The 13,481-nt window shown below is 49.6% G+C and overlaps 1 protein-coding gene across 1 annotated transcript in view; it reads right to left on the bottom strand.

Moving 5' to 3' along the window:
• Nucleotides 1-13,481, bottom strand: part of LOC149271692 (neuron navigator 2-like) — a 51,415-nt gene that overhangs the window by 13,051 nt on the left and 24,883 nt on the right. Inside the window, exons 8-14 of the mRNA XM_089507200.1 lie at nt 13,346-13,458; nt 12,746-12,854; nt 12,165-12,554; nt 9,394-9,516; nt 3,728-3,866; nt 2,237-2,528; nt 1-661 (exon numbers count right to left, since the gene is read on the bottom strand). Of these exons, the coding sequence (XP_089363326.1) occupies nt 1-661; nt 2,237-2,528; nt 3,728-3,866; nt 9,394-9,516; nt 12,165-12,554; nt 12,746-12,854; nt 13,346-13,458 (1,827 nt within the window). The remainder of the gene's footprint in view (nt 662-2,236; nt 2,529-3,727; nt 3,867-9,393; nt 9,517-12,164; nt 12,555-12,745; nt 12,855-13,345; nt 13,459-13,481) is intronic.

The following is a 13,481-nucleotide window of genomic DNA, read 5'->3' as shown; positions in this document are numbered from 1 at the left end:
CTGCGCAGGGTCGGCGAGGACACGTCGGGGTACTTGTTGGCCTGCTGACGAGCCCCTCCGCCTCCGGACTGCGATGCCGGCTTCATTTTCACGGAGCCGCAGGAGGCGGCGCTCTCGTTGTCGGACGAGATTCCCTTCTCCCTGTCAGTCTGGTTGATTAGCCGGCAGGGCTCTCGGAGTGCCGGGATGGACAGCCCCGCCGACTTGCTGCTGATGTTGGAGTCTATGCTGCTGGTGCTGGAGCGGTTTCCGGTTCCGCTGCGGGATTTGCTGGGTCGGGGTAGGCTGCGGTACTGCAGGTTGCTCCTGGCGCTCAGATGCAAGTAGCCATCATCCTGGTTTTGTGGGGCCTCGGCACTGGGCTTGCGGTTGGCAGACCGGCCCATCAGGCCAGACGATTTGGGCATTTTGCCCAAGGTAGCCGAGCCACTGGTTATTGTGGCGCCGCTGGCCGTGATGATCGGCATTCCCAGCGCCGCCCCTCCGTGCTTCTTAAAACCGAAGGTGTTCGTGTTGGCTGGTATAGTCCTAGAGGTATTAGACGGAGGCTTCTTGGCTTCATCTCCACTGCTGCGGCCGGCATCTGATGGGGAGCGATTCACCTGCGTGGATTTGGGTGCCAGGCCGCCTTTTTCCGACACCTTCGCATCGTCCGTTTTCCCTAAAAGCACAAAAATTAAAAAATAAAATCTCCTCCACCCCGGATATTTCCTGCCCCCGACCCTCGGTAACGACAGCGCACCCCCAATCCTCGCTAACGACAGCGCACCGCCGACCCTCGTTAACGACAGCGCACCGCCGACCCTCGTTAACGACAGCGCACCACCGACCCTCGTTAACGACAGCGCACCCCCGACCCTCGTTAACGACAGCGCACCCCCAATCCTCGTTAACGACAGCGCACCACCGACCCTCGTTAACGACAGCGCACCCCCGACACTCGTTAACGACAGCGCACCCCCAATCCTCGTTAACGACAGCGCACCACCGACCCTCGTTAACGACAGCGCACCCCCAATCCTCGTTAACGACAGCGCACCCCCAATCCTCGTTAACGACAGCGCACCCCCGACCCTCGGTAACGACAGCGCACCCCCGACCCTCGTTAACGACAGCGCACCACCGACCCTCGTTAACGACAGCGTACCCCCAATCCTCGTTAACGACAGCGCACCGCCGACCCTCGTTAACGACAGCGCACCACCGACCCTCGTTAACGACAGCGCACCCCCGACCCTCGTTAACGACAGCGCACCCCCAATCCTCGTTAACGACAGCGCACCACCGACCCTCGTTAACGACAGCGCACCCCCGACCCTCGTTAACGACAGCGCACCCCCGACCCTCGTTAACGACAGCGCACCCCCAATCCTCGTTAACGACAGCGCACCACCGACCCTCGTTAACGACAGCGCACCCCCAATCCTCGTTAACGACAGCGCACCCCCAATCCTCGTTAACGACAGCGCACCCCCAATCCTCGTTAACGACAGCGCACCCCCAATCCTCGTTAACGACAGCGCACCCCCGACCCTCGTAACGACAGCGCACCCCCAATCCTCGTTAATGACAGCGCACCACCGACCCTCGTTAACGACAGCGTACCCCCAATCCTCGTTAACGACAGCGCACCCCCGACCCTCGGTAACGACAGCGCACCCCCAATCCTCGTTAACGACAGCGCACCCCCGATCCTCGTTAACGACAGCGCAACCCCGATCCTCGTTAACGACAGTGCACCCCCGATCTTCGTTAACGATAGCGCACCCCCGATCCTCGTTAACGACAGCGCAACCCCGATCCTCGTTAACGACAGTGCACCGCCGACCCTCGTTAACGACAGCGCACCCCCGACCCTCGTTAATGACAGCGCAACCCCGACCCTCGTTAACGACAGCGCACCCCCGATCCTCGTTAACGACAGCGCACCCCCGATCCTCGTTAACGACAGCGCACCCCCGATCATAGTTAACGACAGCGCACCCCACGAACCTCGTTAACGACAGCGCACCCCCGACCCTCGTTAACGACAGCGCACCCCTATCCTAGTTAACGACAGCGCACCCCCGATCCTCGTTAACGAAAGCGCACCCCGACCCTCGTTAACTACGCAGCGTACCCCAGATTCCCATGTTCAATGCACCTCATGGCCCCCCTTATAACCCCCTCACACCCTGCCTATCTCATCGTCGGTGATGCGCGACTTATCCCAACGCCGCCGTCGGTAAATCATTACCTGTCCCGGGTGTCTTCGTCGCGCCTGCCGCAGTCGATGACTTGGTCCGTGGGTTTGAGATGCCGACCTGAGCCGTCATGCCCCGTCTCCACGAGCCGGTCTGCGAGATGACAGTGTTCTTCCTCCCCGACGTGCTTTTATCGGACTCGTCGGACACGTCGGAGGCATTTTTCCTCCACTTGCAGGCCAGATCCATCTTTACGCCGCCGTCTGATCCACCATCCGCTCTTCTCACTTCGTCTCCAGACCACAGAGACGTGCGGTCGGCGGCTCGTTGCCTCTCCCCATCAGCCTGCGGCATGGATTATAGCGGTTATAATCTCAGAACTGCCCCACGTGGGGTATCGGACAAACAAGCTAGTTATTTTATGTATCCTACGCTGGTCACCCCCCATATCCTACGCCAGTCAACCCCCCCCTCTATCCTACGCCGGTCACACACACCCCGTATCCTACGCCGGTCACACACACCCCGTATCCTACGCCGGTCACACACACCCCGTATCCTACGCCGGTCACACACACCCCGTATCCTACGCCGGTCACACACACCCCGTATCCTACGCCGGTCACACACACCCCGTATCCTACGCCGGTCACACACACCCCGTATCCTACGCCGGTCACACACACCCCGTATCCTACGCCGGTCACACACACCCCATATCCTACGCCGGTCACACACACCCCGTATCCTACGCCGGTCACACACACCCCGTATCCTACGCCAGTCAACCCCCCCCTGTATCCTACGCCGGTCACACACACCCCGTATCCTACGCCTGTCACACACACACCGTATCCTACGCCGGTCACACACACACCGTATCCTACGCCGGTCACACACACACCGTATCCTACGCCGGTCACACACACCCCGTATCCTACGCCTGTCACACACGACCCGTATCCTACGCTGGTCACACACACACCCCATAGCCTACGCCGGTCACACACACCCCGTATCCTACGCCGGTCAACCCCCCCTGGATCCTACGCCGGTCACACACACCCCGTATCCTACGCCTGTCACACACACTGTATCCTACGCCGGTCACACACACACCGTATCCTACGCCGGTCACACACACCCCGTATCCTACACCGGTCACACACACCCCGTATCCTACGCCGGTCACACACACCCCGTATCCTATGCCAGTCAACCCCCCCTGTATCTTACGCCTGTCACACACACCCCGTATCCTACGCCTGTCACACACGACCCGTATCCTACGCTGGTCACACACACACCCCATAGCCTACGCCGGTCACACACACCCCGTATCCTATGCCAGTCAACCCCCCCTGTATCTTACGCCGGTCACACACACCCCGTATCCTACGCCGGTCACACACACCCTGTATCCTATGCCGGTCACACACAACTGTAAATTATGTTTAGATATTTGGATCCACATTCAGTACATGCGCAGGATGCAGCTGTCACTGGGACAATGTCACGCAGAGAGCCTGTGATGTGCGTGTTACCTGCGTGTCCAGGTTTTTGCGTGATGAGGCCGGTGTGTTGGCGTAGGAGCTGATGGACGAGCTGGTGTTTATATCATCGGTGCTGAGGTTATCGATGGTGTCGCTGATCCCGCTGCTCACCGAGCTGCTGTCATCCCAGCTACAGGGGGAGGAAAAACACGTGAGCCCAAGAGCTAGACGAGCGCGCATGCACTGCATACATAGAGCAGCCGGTGAGAGAAAGCGAAGCAGTTTGAATGAACGGCTGCTTTCGGCCAATCAGAACACAGAGCCGAAATCTTGGTGAGTGACAGAAAAACATACAGATGAAAACCGTCCAATGGCGGCTCGCCGCGAGATTTCAAACAGTTCGTTTCCGTGGAAATGACAATAATAAAAAGCTATTTCTGCCACGTTTACACCGCAACTCGTCTGCATGCGCAACCTTCTGACGCAGGGTTAAAAAAGTTTAGGAGGTGGTCGCTCTGCTAGAGGTAGAGCCGCGCCACAGAACCCGTCCCCCGCCGTGGAACCCCGACCCCCCCCCCCCCGCCGCGGAACCCAGCCCTGCCACATTAATATTGTCTTTTAATAAAATGTTAAACCCAGTGTCGGGGGGGGAATGGGGTAAACCCCGTGTCAGGGTGCGGGGGAGTAAACCCCGTGTCAGGGTGCGGGGGAGTAAACCCCGTGTCAGGGTGCGGGGGGTAAACCCCGTGTCAGGGTGCGGGGGGTAAACCCTGTGTCAGGGTGCAGGGGGTAAACCCCGTGTCAGGGTGCAGGGGGTAAACCCCGTGTGTGACGCGCTGCGGGAGGACGCGACTAACCCGTTACGCTTCACTAGAAGGAGCCGGGACTCGGTAAGAGTCAGTAAGGGGGCCTTAAGCCCGAGACTGCAGCCGGGACGGTCACCCCAGAGACGGGACAAGGTCTCAGGGAATGCGTGAACGGTGGCGGCGCAGGCTGGCGGAGGGTCCTGCGGGGAGCCGACTAGAACCTGGTACGAGCCGCACGATAATTAGAGCCCCAGGCGGGTCACAAACTGGAAGAACTGGTTTTTGGCAGACAATGGTGAGACAGCAGCCGTGGAATGTGATAAGGTGGGCGGCGGGGGAAGGGGGTCTCTAACCCACAGAAAGGCAGGCTGGCCGCCGGGGCTGGGAGACAGCGGGGACTATAATAAAATAATAATCCACGTTACTCCGGAGCGAGGGATCCCACTTTATAAAGTGACTTTTACCCCAGTTCTGCACCAGTAGGGGCATTTAATCACCGCTCCTTCCGGCGCCCGTTCAGATAAAGGAAATATTTTCCATGGAGCCAAATTCCATTAAACGAGATTACAAATCGCTCAGAAGGTCACTAAAACCGGCTAACGAAATCCACGCGGAACGCGCGACGGGCGACGGGCGAGACTACGGGTCACAACGCTTTATAATCTGTCCAGAAGCAGAAACCTCGAGGTGATTCCGGCTCAGATGTTCCCACAAACTCACCTTGTCCACTCGTGTCCCGGCGCGCGTCCCTCTGTCTGTCCGTGGGAGACCCCCGACGAAGGCCCGTACAGCGGCGGCGTCACCCACGGCCAAGCCCCTGAAAGCCCATCTATTTTGGGTGAAAAGCGCCGGTTTAGGAGCACATGGAGGAGCCGCGGGATCACACAAAGTACTGATCTTCACAAGATTCCCCGGCAGGAAACCTGATCCCGGCCGCGTTAACCCACGAGCTGCTGGCGGCCCCGGGCTCACTCGGCAGGGTCATTAGTACAGATACAGTAAACACAAGATGGGTGTGTGCGTGTAACACACAATACATGCGTGTTATACGGAATTAAAAGATGGTATTTAAACACGGACCTGCCACAGGTTTATATTTATGGCTGTGAGAGAGCAAGACGCAAGCAGTGATAATGCACTAATACTAATGCACTAATACACTAACACTAATACTCTAATACTAATGCACTAATCACAAGGGAGTAATAATAACGCACTGATACTTAGTCACTAATACTAATACACTAATACTAATACTCTAATACTAATGCACTAATGCACTAACACTAATGCACTAATCACAAGGGAGTAATAATAACGCACTGATACTATTACACTAATACTAATACTCTAACACTAATGACAATAATAATGCACTAATAATAATGCACTAATACACTAATAATAATGCACTGATACTTATTCACTAATAATAATGCACTAATACTAATGCACTAATCACAAGGGAGTAATAATAACGCACTGATACTATTACACTAATACTAATACTCTAACACTAATCACAATAATAATGCACTAATAATAATGCACTAATACTTATTCACTAATAATAATGCACTAACACTAATACGCTAATACTAATGCACTAATCACAAGGGAGTAATAATAACGCACTGATACTTAGTCACTAATACTAATGCACTAATGCTAATACTCTAATACTAATGTACTAATCACAAGGGAGTAATAATAATGCATGGATACTTAGTCACTAATATTAATGCACTAATACTAATACTCTAATAATAATGCACTAATACTAATGCACTAATATTAATGCACTAATACTAATACTCTAATAATAATGCACTAATACTAATGCACTAATATTAATGCACTAATACTAATACACTAATACTAATGCACTAATGCACTAATACTCTAATAATAATGCACTGATACTAATGCACTAATCACAAGGGAGTAATAATAACGCACTGATACTTAGTCACTAATACTAATGCACTAATGCTAATACTCTAATACTAATGTACTAATCACAAGGGAGTAATAATAATGCATGGATACTTAGTCACTAATACTAATGCACTAATATTAATGCACTAATACTAATACTCTAATAATAATGCACTAATACTAATGCACTAATATTAATGCACTAATACTACTACACTAATACTAATGCACTAATATTAATGCACTAATACTAATGCATGGATGCACTAATACTCTAATAATAATGCACTGATACTAATGCACTAATACTAATGCACTAATCACAAGGGAGTAATAATAATGCACTGATACTTATTCACTAATACCAATACTAGATTGTAAGCTTGCGAGCCGGGCTCTCTCCACCTAATGTATCGGTTTGTCTTAGTCTGTCAATTCTTGTCTTGTCATATCCCTTGAATGTATGGATTGTATTAAGCGCTGCGTAAACTGTAAGCGCCATATAAATAAAAGATAATAATAATAATGCACTAATACTAATACACTAATCACAAGGGAGTAATAATAATGCACTGATACTTATTCACTAATAATAATGCACTAATACACTAATACTCTAATACTAATGCACTAATCACAAGGGAGTAATAATAATGCACTGATACTAATGCACTAATGATAATGCACTAATACACTAATACTAATGCATTAATCACAAGGGAGTAATAATGCACTGATACTAATGCAATAATAATAATGCACTGATCACAGGGAAGTAATAATAATACACTGATACTTATTCACTAATAATAATGCTCTAATACACTAATACTAATGCACTAATCACAAGGGAGTAATAATACTGTAGTAATAGCGTAATATTAAGGCACTAGTGATAATGGTGCAGCCGTTTCTAACGGGTAGGTGAATGCTGGCCCCGTGGGGCCCTCGGTTCCTCCGTTTAGAAAGTTACCCCGTATGGGTATATCTGCGGGGAGATTCAGGGGGGAGGTTGCGGCCTCGTTTACCCGATAAAAGCTTGAAATAAAGAGCTGCGGGGGCCGCTTGAAGGGCAGTAATTAGCCCAGAGATAGGGAGGGTATTTCCTGCACTTAATTATTGTTAGGAATTTGCTGAGGCAAACAGCCGTAACCTCCCAGCCTCCCCGAAACGCGCTCTATAACTCCATGCCCAGAGCTTTTCATCTGAAGAAGAGACCTCAGAGGTCCCGAAAGCTCTCGTGGCGCTACATGTTCTTCGGTGCATCACTAAAGATCTCCTCATTAAAGGGACAGATTTTGGAACGCGGTCGCTATACCCCACACCGCACAACTGCCCAAAGCCCTCGGAACGGGACGTGCTGTCGCTGCACAGAATCTGTGCTGCCGGAGACACACGTGTACACGCGCCATACAACTTACTTGTTGTTTGGCTCTTTGCTACTCCGTTAAGTGTTACGGTTATAAGACCTGAGGCAGACTGGCCATGAGACTACCGTGTCCTGCAGCAGCCAACATGTTTCTTGCCCTCATTAAGGTGGAGCCTTGGGGATCGTGGGGGGGTACGACCGTTTCCCCCAGGAATCCCGTCATCTATGAAATGCCCCGTCCCGGGGTCTCCTGCCCTCAGACAAATCACTGCAGTGAATGCCCCGCAGCCCATGGAGAATCACCCCCATCCTTCAGGCCGGCCGGCGCGGTCACTTTCCGGTGAGGCCGGTTACTGACGGACACGTCTTTGGCCCGCCGGATCCAGCGCCCGGACGTGTTCTGCTGACCCGTCTGTGTTGAGTCGGGCCACAAGATGTCGATCTCTCCGCTGCGCTCTCACAACTCAATCCAAAGACTCAACACCCGGCAGTCCCAACTCCCATCACTTTTATACCCAAAGGATACGTCGTTCCGCAGATTTCTGTATATTTACGGCTGATTACATCGCTGAGCGCCTCCTTATCACAGCCTCAGAATAACCAGAGCCGCATATTAAGATAATCGCCCCCCGTCATTAGCGGTGTTACCACCTCTCCCCGGAGCTCTGCTTCGCTCTCTGCGGACAGACTGAACGTGGCCGCCTCCAATCCTTTCCACTGCTCAGACTCTGTGTGTTCCCCGCTCCAGCCTGGACCGGACGCCCGGCCGAGGTGAACCTTCCGGTTCTTCTTGCAGAGGCTGTTTAGCCCTCTACATGCCACAGAGGCACTGCTGGGATTTCAGCTTGGGTCCTTAGCAGCCGATAGACCAAGGCTAACAGGGGCCGAGGGGGTCCCGGACGGCCTTGTAGGGACAGGGTTTTGCGGAGTCGGGACCTTTTTATCTCCCAGAACATTCCAGGACGGCTGACGCTCTGCTGGTGGGAATAGATCGGTAGCAAGACCCTTGGAGAGACGCCTGCAGCGCTCTGTACATTATCAGGAGAACTGGCCCTCAGGAGCCGTGAGGATCTATTTTAACCCTCTGAACCCCATTCCTGGTTAAGGGGCCACACCTCGATGTTACAGAAGGTTGTTAAATACCCACACCGGGGGTAACACTGAACGGAACTATATGAAATACTCTGCTCTCGCACCGGCCCCCGGGGCAGGTATGAGAAGCCTCCTTAAGGCATTTCCCACGAAGGTTCAGATACAATTCGAACCCCTCCTTATCCGTGTGAAAATGCAAAAGCCCCACGGACCGAGCCTGCGGGGTAACGGAGATAAAGCCACCCTGCGCAGAAAAATCAAGTGAAACACTCCATTACTGCGTGCGCAGGTCACGCATCACGCGCAGGACACACAAAGGTCTCGCCTCACGCCCTCGTGCGCAGGTCACCGTTAATGCTGAGTAATCAGATGTTTGTCCTTCAGCTTCACCCCAAACAAACACGGTGAAGCCCGGTTCCAGGAACCCGATTACGTCCTCTGAGTCACAAGGCCGCTGCTGTGTCTACAGTAAATATCACACAGAGCCGCCCGAGAGACCGAAGAGTCCTCACCTGTCAGCGTCTCCTTGGCCGCCGGTTTCAGTGCGTTGTGGGGTTTCTCGTACGGCAGCCATTCCCTCCGGCAATCGGTTCAGTCTTCGCGTGTAAAGGCTCAGCCCTCCATCTGTCATATAACTGACATAAAAGCACAAGCATATCAATCCCTGATATAAAATATATATCAATCCCTGATATAAAATATATATCAATCCCTGATATAAAATATATATCAATCCCTGATATAAAATATATATCAATCCCTGATATAAATATATATATATATCAACCCATCATATAAAGATATATATCAATCCCTCATATAAATATATATATATCAATCCCTGATATAAAATATATATATATATCAATCCCTGATATAAATATATATATATATCAACCCATCATATAAAGATATATATCAATCCCTCATATAAATATATATATATCAATCCCTGATATAAAATATATATATATCAATCCCTGATATAAATATATATATATATATATATATATCAATCCATCATATAAATATATATATCTATCAATCCCTCATATAAATATATATATATATCAATCCCTCATATAAATATATATATATATCAATCCCTCATATAAATATATAAATATATATATCCCTCATATAAATATATATATAGCAATCCCTCATATAAATATATATATATCAATCCCTGATATAATATATATATATATCAATCCCTCATATAAACATATAAATATATATATCAATCCCTGATATAAATATATATATATCAATCCCTCATATAAATATATATATCAATCCCTGATATAATACATATATATATATCAATCCCTGATATAATATAATATATATCCCTTTTTAAATGTATATATATCAATACCTTATATAATACATATCAATATCTTACATAGTTATATCTGATACATAATCTAATCTAAAATAATACATATTAATACATAATAAAATACATATTAATACATATTATAAAATATATATTAATACACTTATATAAAATAATGTATTATTAATATGTATTATATAAAATAATACATATTAATAAATGATACATTTATATAAAATAGCACATTCAGTACATATATTATTACTTTATTAATACATGATATTACTATATGCGCTGCCTGGATAAGGGCCTGGAGACGAGAGAGAGACGGGGGAGACGAGAGAGAGAGAGACGGGGAGATGAGAGAGAGAGAGAGAGAGACGAGAGAGAGAGAGAGACGAGAGAGACGGGGGAGACGAGAGAAAGAGACGTGGGGAGACGAGAGAGAGAGAGAGACGGGGAGGAGAGAGAGAGACGGGGGAGACGAGAGAGAGACGGGGGAGACGAGAGAGAGAGACGGGGAGACGAGAGAGAGAGAGACGGGGGAGACGAGAGAGAGAGAGACGGGGGAGACGAGAGAGAGAGAGACGGGGGAGACGAGAGAGAGAGAGACGGGGAGACGAGAGAGAGACGAGAGACGTGGGGAGACGAGAGAGAGAGACGTGGGGAGACGAGAGAGAGAGAGACGTGGGGAGACGAGAGAGAGAGAGACGTGGGGAGACGAGAGAGAGAGAGACGTGGGGAGACGAGAGAGAGAGACGTGGGGAGACGAGAGAGGAAATACATTTAAATACATAAAAGGACAGGAGGACACATAACTTACCCGAGATTAGATGGATAAACGCAGGAAAGCGATTCGTTTTTATGTTAAACTGTTCAGCCAACACCTTTCAGACGCACCTGATCACCTACCGAAAACGCCTGAGACCCTACATCAGCTACATCAGCCCCGTGCCACCAGATACAGAGCCCAGACGGGATTATTCGCTTCACATGCGAACGGAAGGAAAGCTCCAACTCTCTGAGCGCTCTCGCTGGATTTGCTGCGATCCCGACAAAGATCAACAGAGAGATGCCCCCGGGAGGCTTTCAGAGAGTTGCTAAGCAAGGAGCGACCTAATTTGAGTGCAGCAGATGCCCTCGGGTGAGCGAGACAAACCCTTTCCTCTACATAGACCAGGCTGGCTGATTAGGTGTGCGGCGATACTTCGTGATATGCGGTCAGAACCCAACATTTAAAAATTGTACAAATAAATCCCCAGATCCGATCAAACTGAAGTTAGGAGCGCAGAGGTTTATATATTATATCATATACACACACACACATTATATATATATATATATATATATATATATATATATATATAGACACACACACATGTACATATATACGTATGTGGAGGGGAATATCAGTTGGCAAATACACATGCTGAGCACATGTAAAACTGGCTTCTGACTATCCACTACAGATAAAAGAAATCCCAGCGTAATGACATCATCACATTGACTTCATCACAGCTGAAATGAAACTGACACAGAGTGACATCCACCGATGTCATCACAGCTAAAGACATGCAGCATGAAAATCCCTGGAATTCATGATTAGTTTTAGGCGCCGATGTCAGAAGTGTGCAATGGGTTAATATAATAATATATTATATAATAACTTATAATATTATTAATTCCATCCCATGTGATTATGGGGTTAATTAAAGGGATGGATGGTAAGTTGGTGCCACCCAGTGGCCATTCTGCTAACTGCATCTGCCTCCCCAAGGAGTTATTTCTTCCTGCAGATCTTGGTTCCTCCTCCCTCAAGAAGAAGCATTTGATCCATACACTCTCCACACGGGTCGCAAACCAGTCTTACCCCACTTTATTTCTCTCTCGTTTGGTTAAATTATTATTTTTAGCTTTTTGCAGTTTATTCCTGTTCCTTACCCGCTGGTGATGTCATCAGTCCTAATATTCTTGCTCAGAACGTCTCCATCGCTCATGTAACCAGTAGCATCGATACTAATGTTCTCCATACCGATTTCATCTCTGCCCCTGTCCGAGGGGTCTGTCTGGGTACCGGTGCCCCCGCGTGCCGCTAGCTGCCTCCTCAGGGGCGCGGAGTACATGTACCGTCCTGGCTCGCAGTTGATGAAGCGGCTGGCGTTGGCTCGTGGAGGGTATCCGTTGCCCATGGAGGGGGCATCACCTGCCTGCAGGCGCGGGCTGGACTGTCCAAGTCTCCACGGTAACGGCGTCTGCCTGGCCGATAAACCCAGGATATTGCGTCCGCTCACTTCAGTAGTAACGTTACCGTCAAACGTGGTTTCCAGCGAGCTACGCAGGGGACAAAAGGCATAAAGTGAGGGCTTCTCCGCGATCTCGTCCCTGCCGCTTAGAAGGCGCCCGATGCGTGAGTTTTGTTCGTATCGCTTGGAATTCGCACAGTTTAATTTTCAATGAAATTAATAAACCAAAACATTTTCTACCAAAATTTTGCAATGCGAGTCCCCGATGAGAAGTGCTACCTGTGAGTGATCTGCGTCCCCCGAAGGCACGACATGGTTTCTTCCAAGTTCTGGCGCAGATCCGCTATGTTTTTAACGGTGCGTAATCGTCGGGTTTCGGGATCTTCTCCTAAAATCAGAGAGAAATGTTAAGGGCGCTGACGGCTAAACCCATCTACCTCCAGAAGGGCGACGTCACCGGCAGGTGAATGTAAAAATACGAGAATTATCCGTCATTTATCGCATCATTTTCATCCGGCAGAAACCCAACTAGAAACCGTCATCTAATCAACGACTCGACCTCAAACCGTCATTCCGATAAACCCTCGGCAGAAGAAGTAAAACCCACAACTGCGACAAACCACACTCAGAAAGGTCAGGCCGCTGAGTGCAGGGTCAGGCCCCTGAGGGCCGTTCAGAGTTACTGGAGCTGGAGTTACGCGGTCCCTGAATAAAGCCCTAAATGGCTGGAATATTACTAATCTGAGGACCACGGTCACCGACCAACCAACCCGCTTACCGTCCAACGCTGACCAAATGGTATGCTCACCTACCGACACACCGAGCACCCTGCCTGCCCACCCTCGGAACTGCCCTTTGCCCCCTCCTTTGTTCACTCACCAGCGACGTCTTCCACACAGGGCTGTCCTCCTTTAGTGTAAACAGACGGCTCCACGTGGATTCCTCCTGAGCTGCTTTCCACCGACACATTGCCATCGCAGTCTGCCTGAGACCTGCTCAAAGCGCCAAGACACAG

Source organism: Sceloporus occidentalis, unplaced genomic scaffold (genome assembly GCF_023333645.1).
Source record: "Sceloporus occidentalis isolate IW3139 unplaced genomic scaffold, rSceOcc1.0.p SCAF_473, whole genome shotgun sequence".
Lineage (NCBI taxonomy): Eukaryota > Metazoa > Chordata > Lepidosauria > Squamata > Phrynosomatidae > Sceloporus > Sceloporus occidentalis.
The sequence above is the reverse complement of the archived record's forward strand: the minus strand, read 5'-3'. Positions and strand labels throughout refer to the sequence as shown.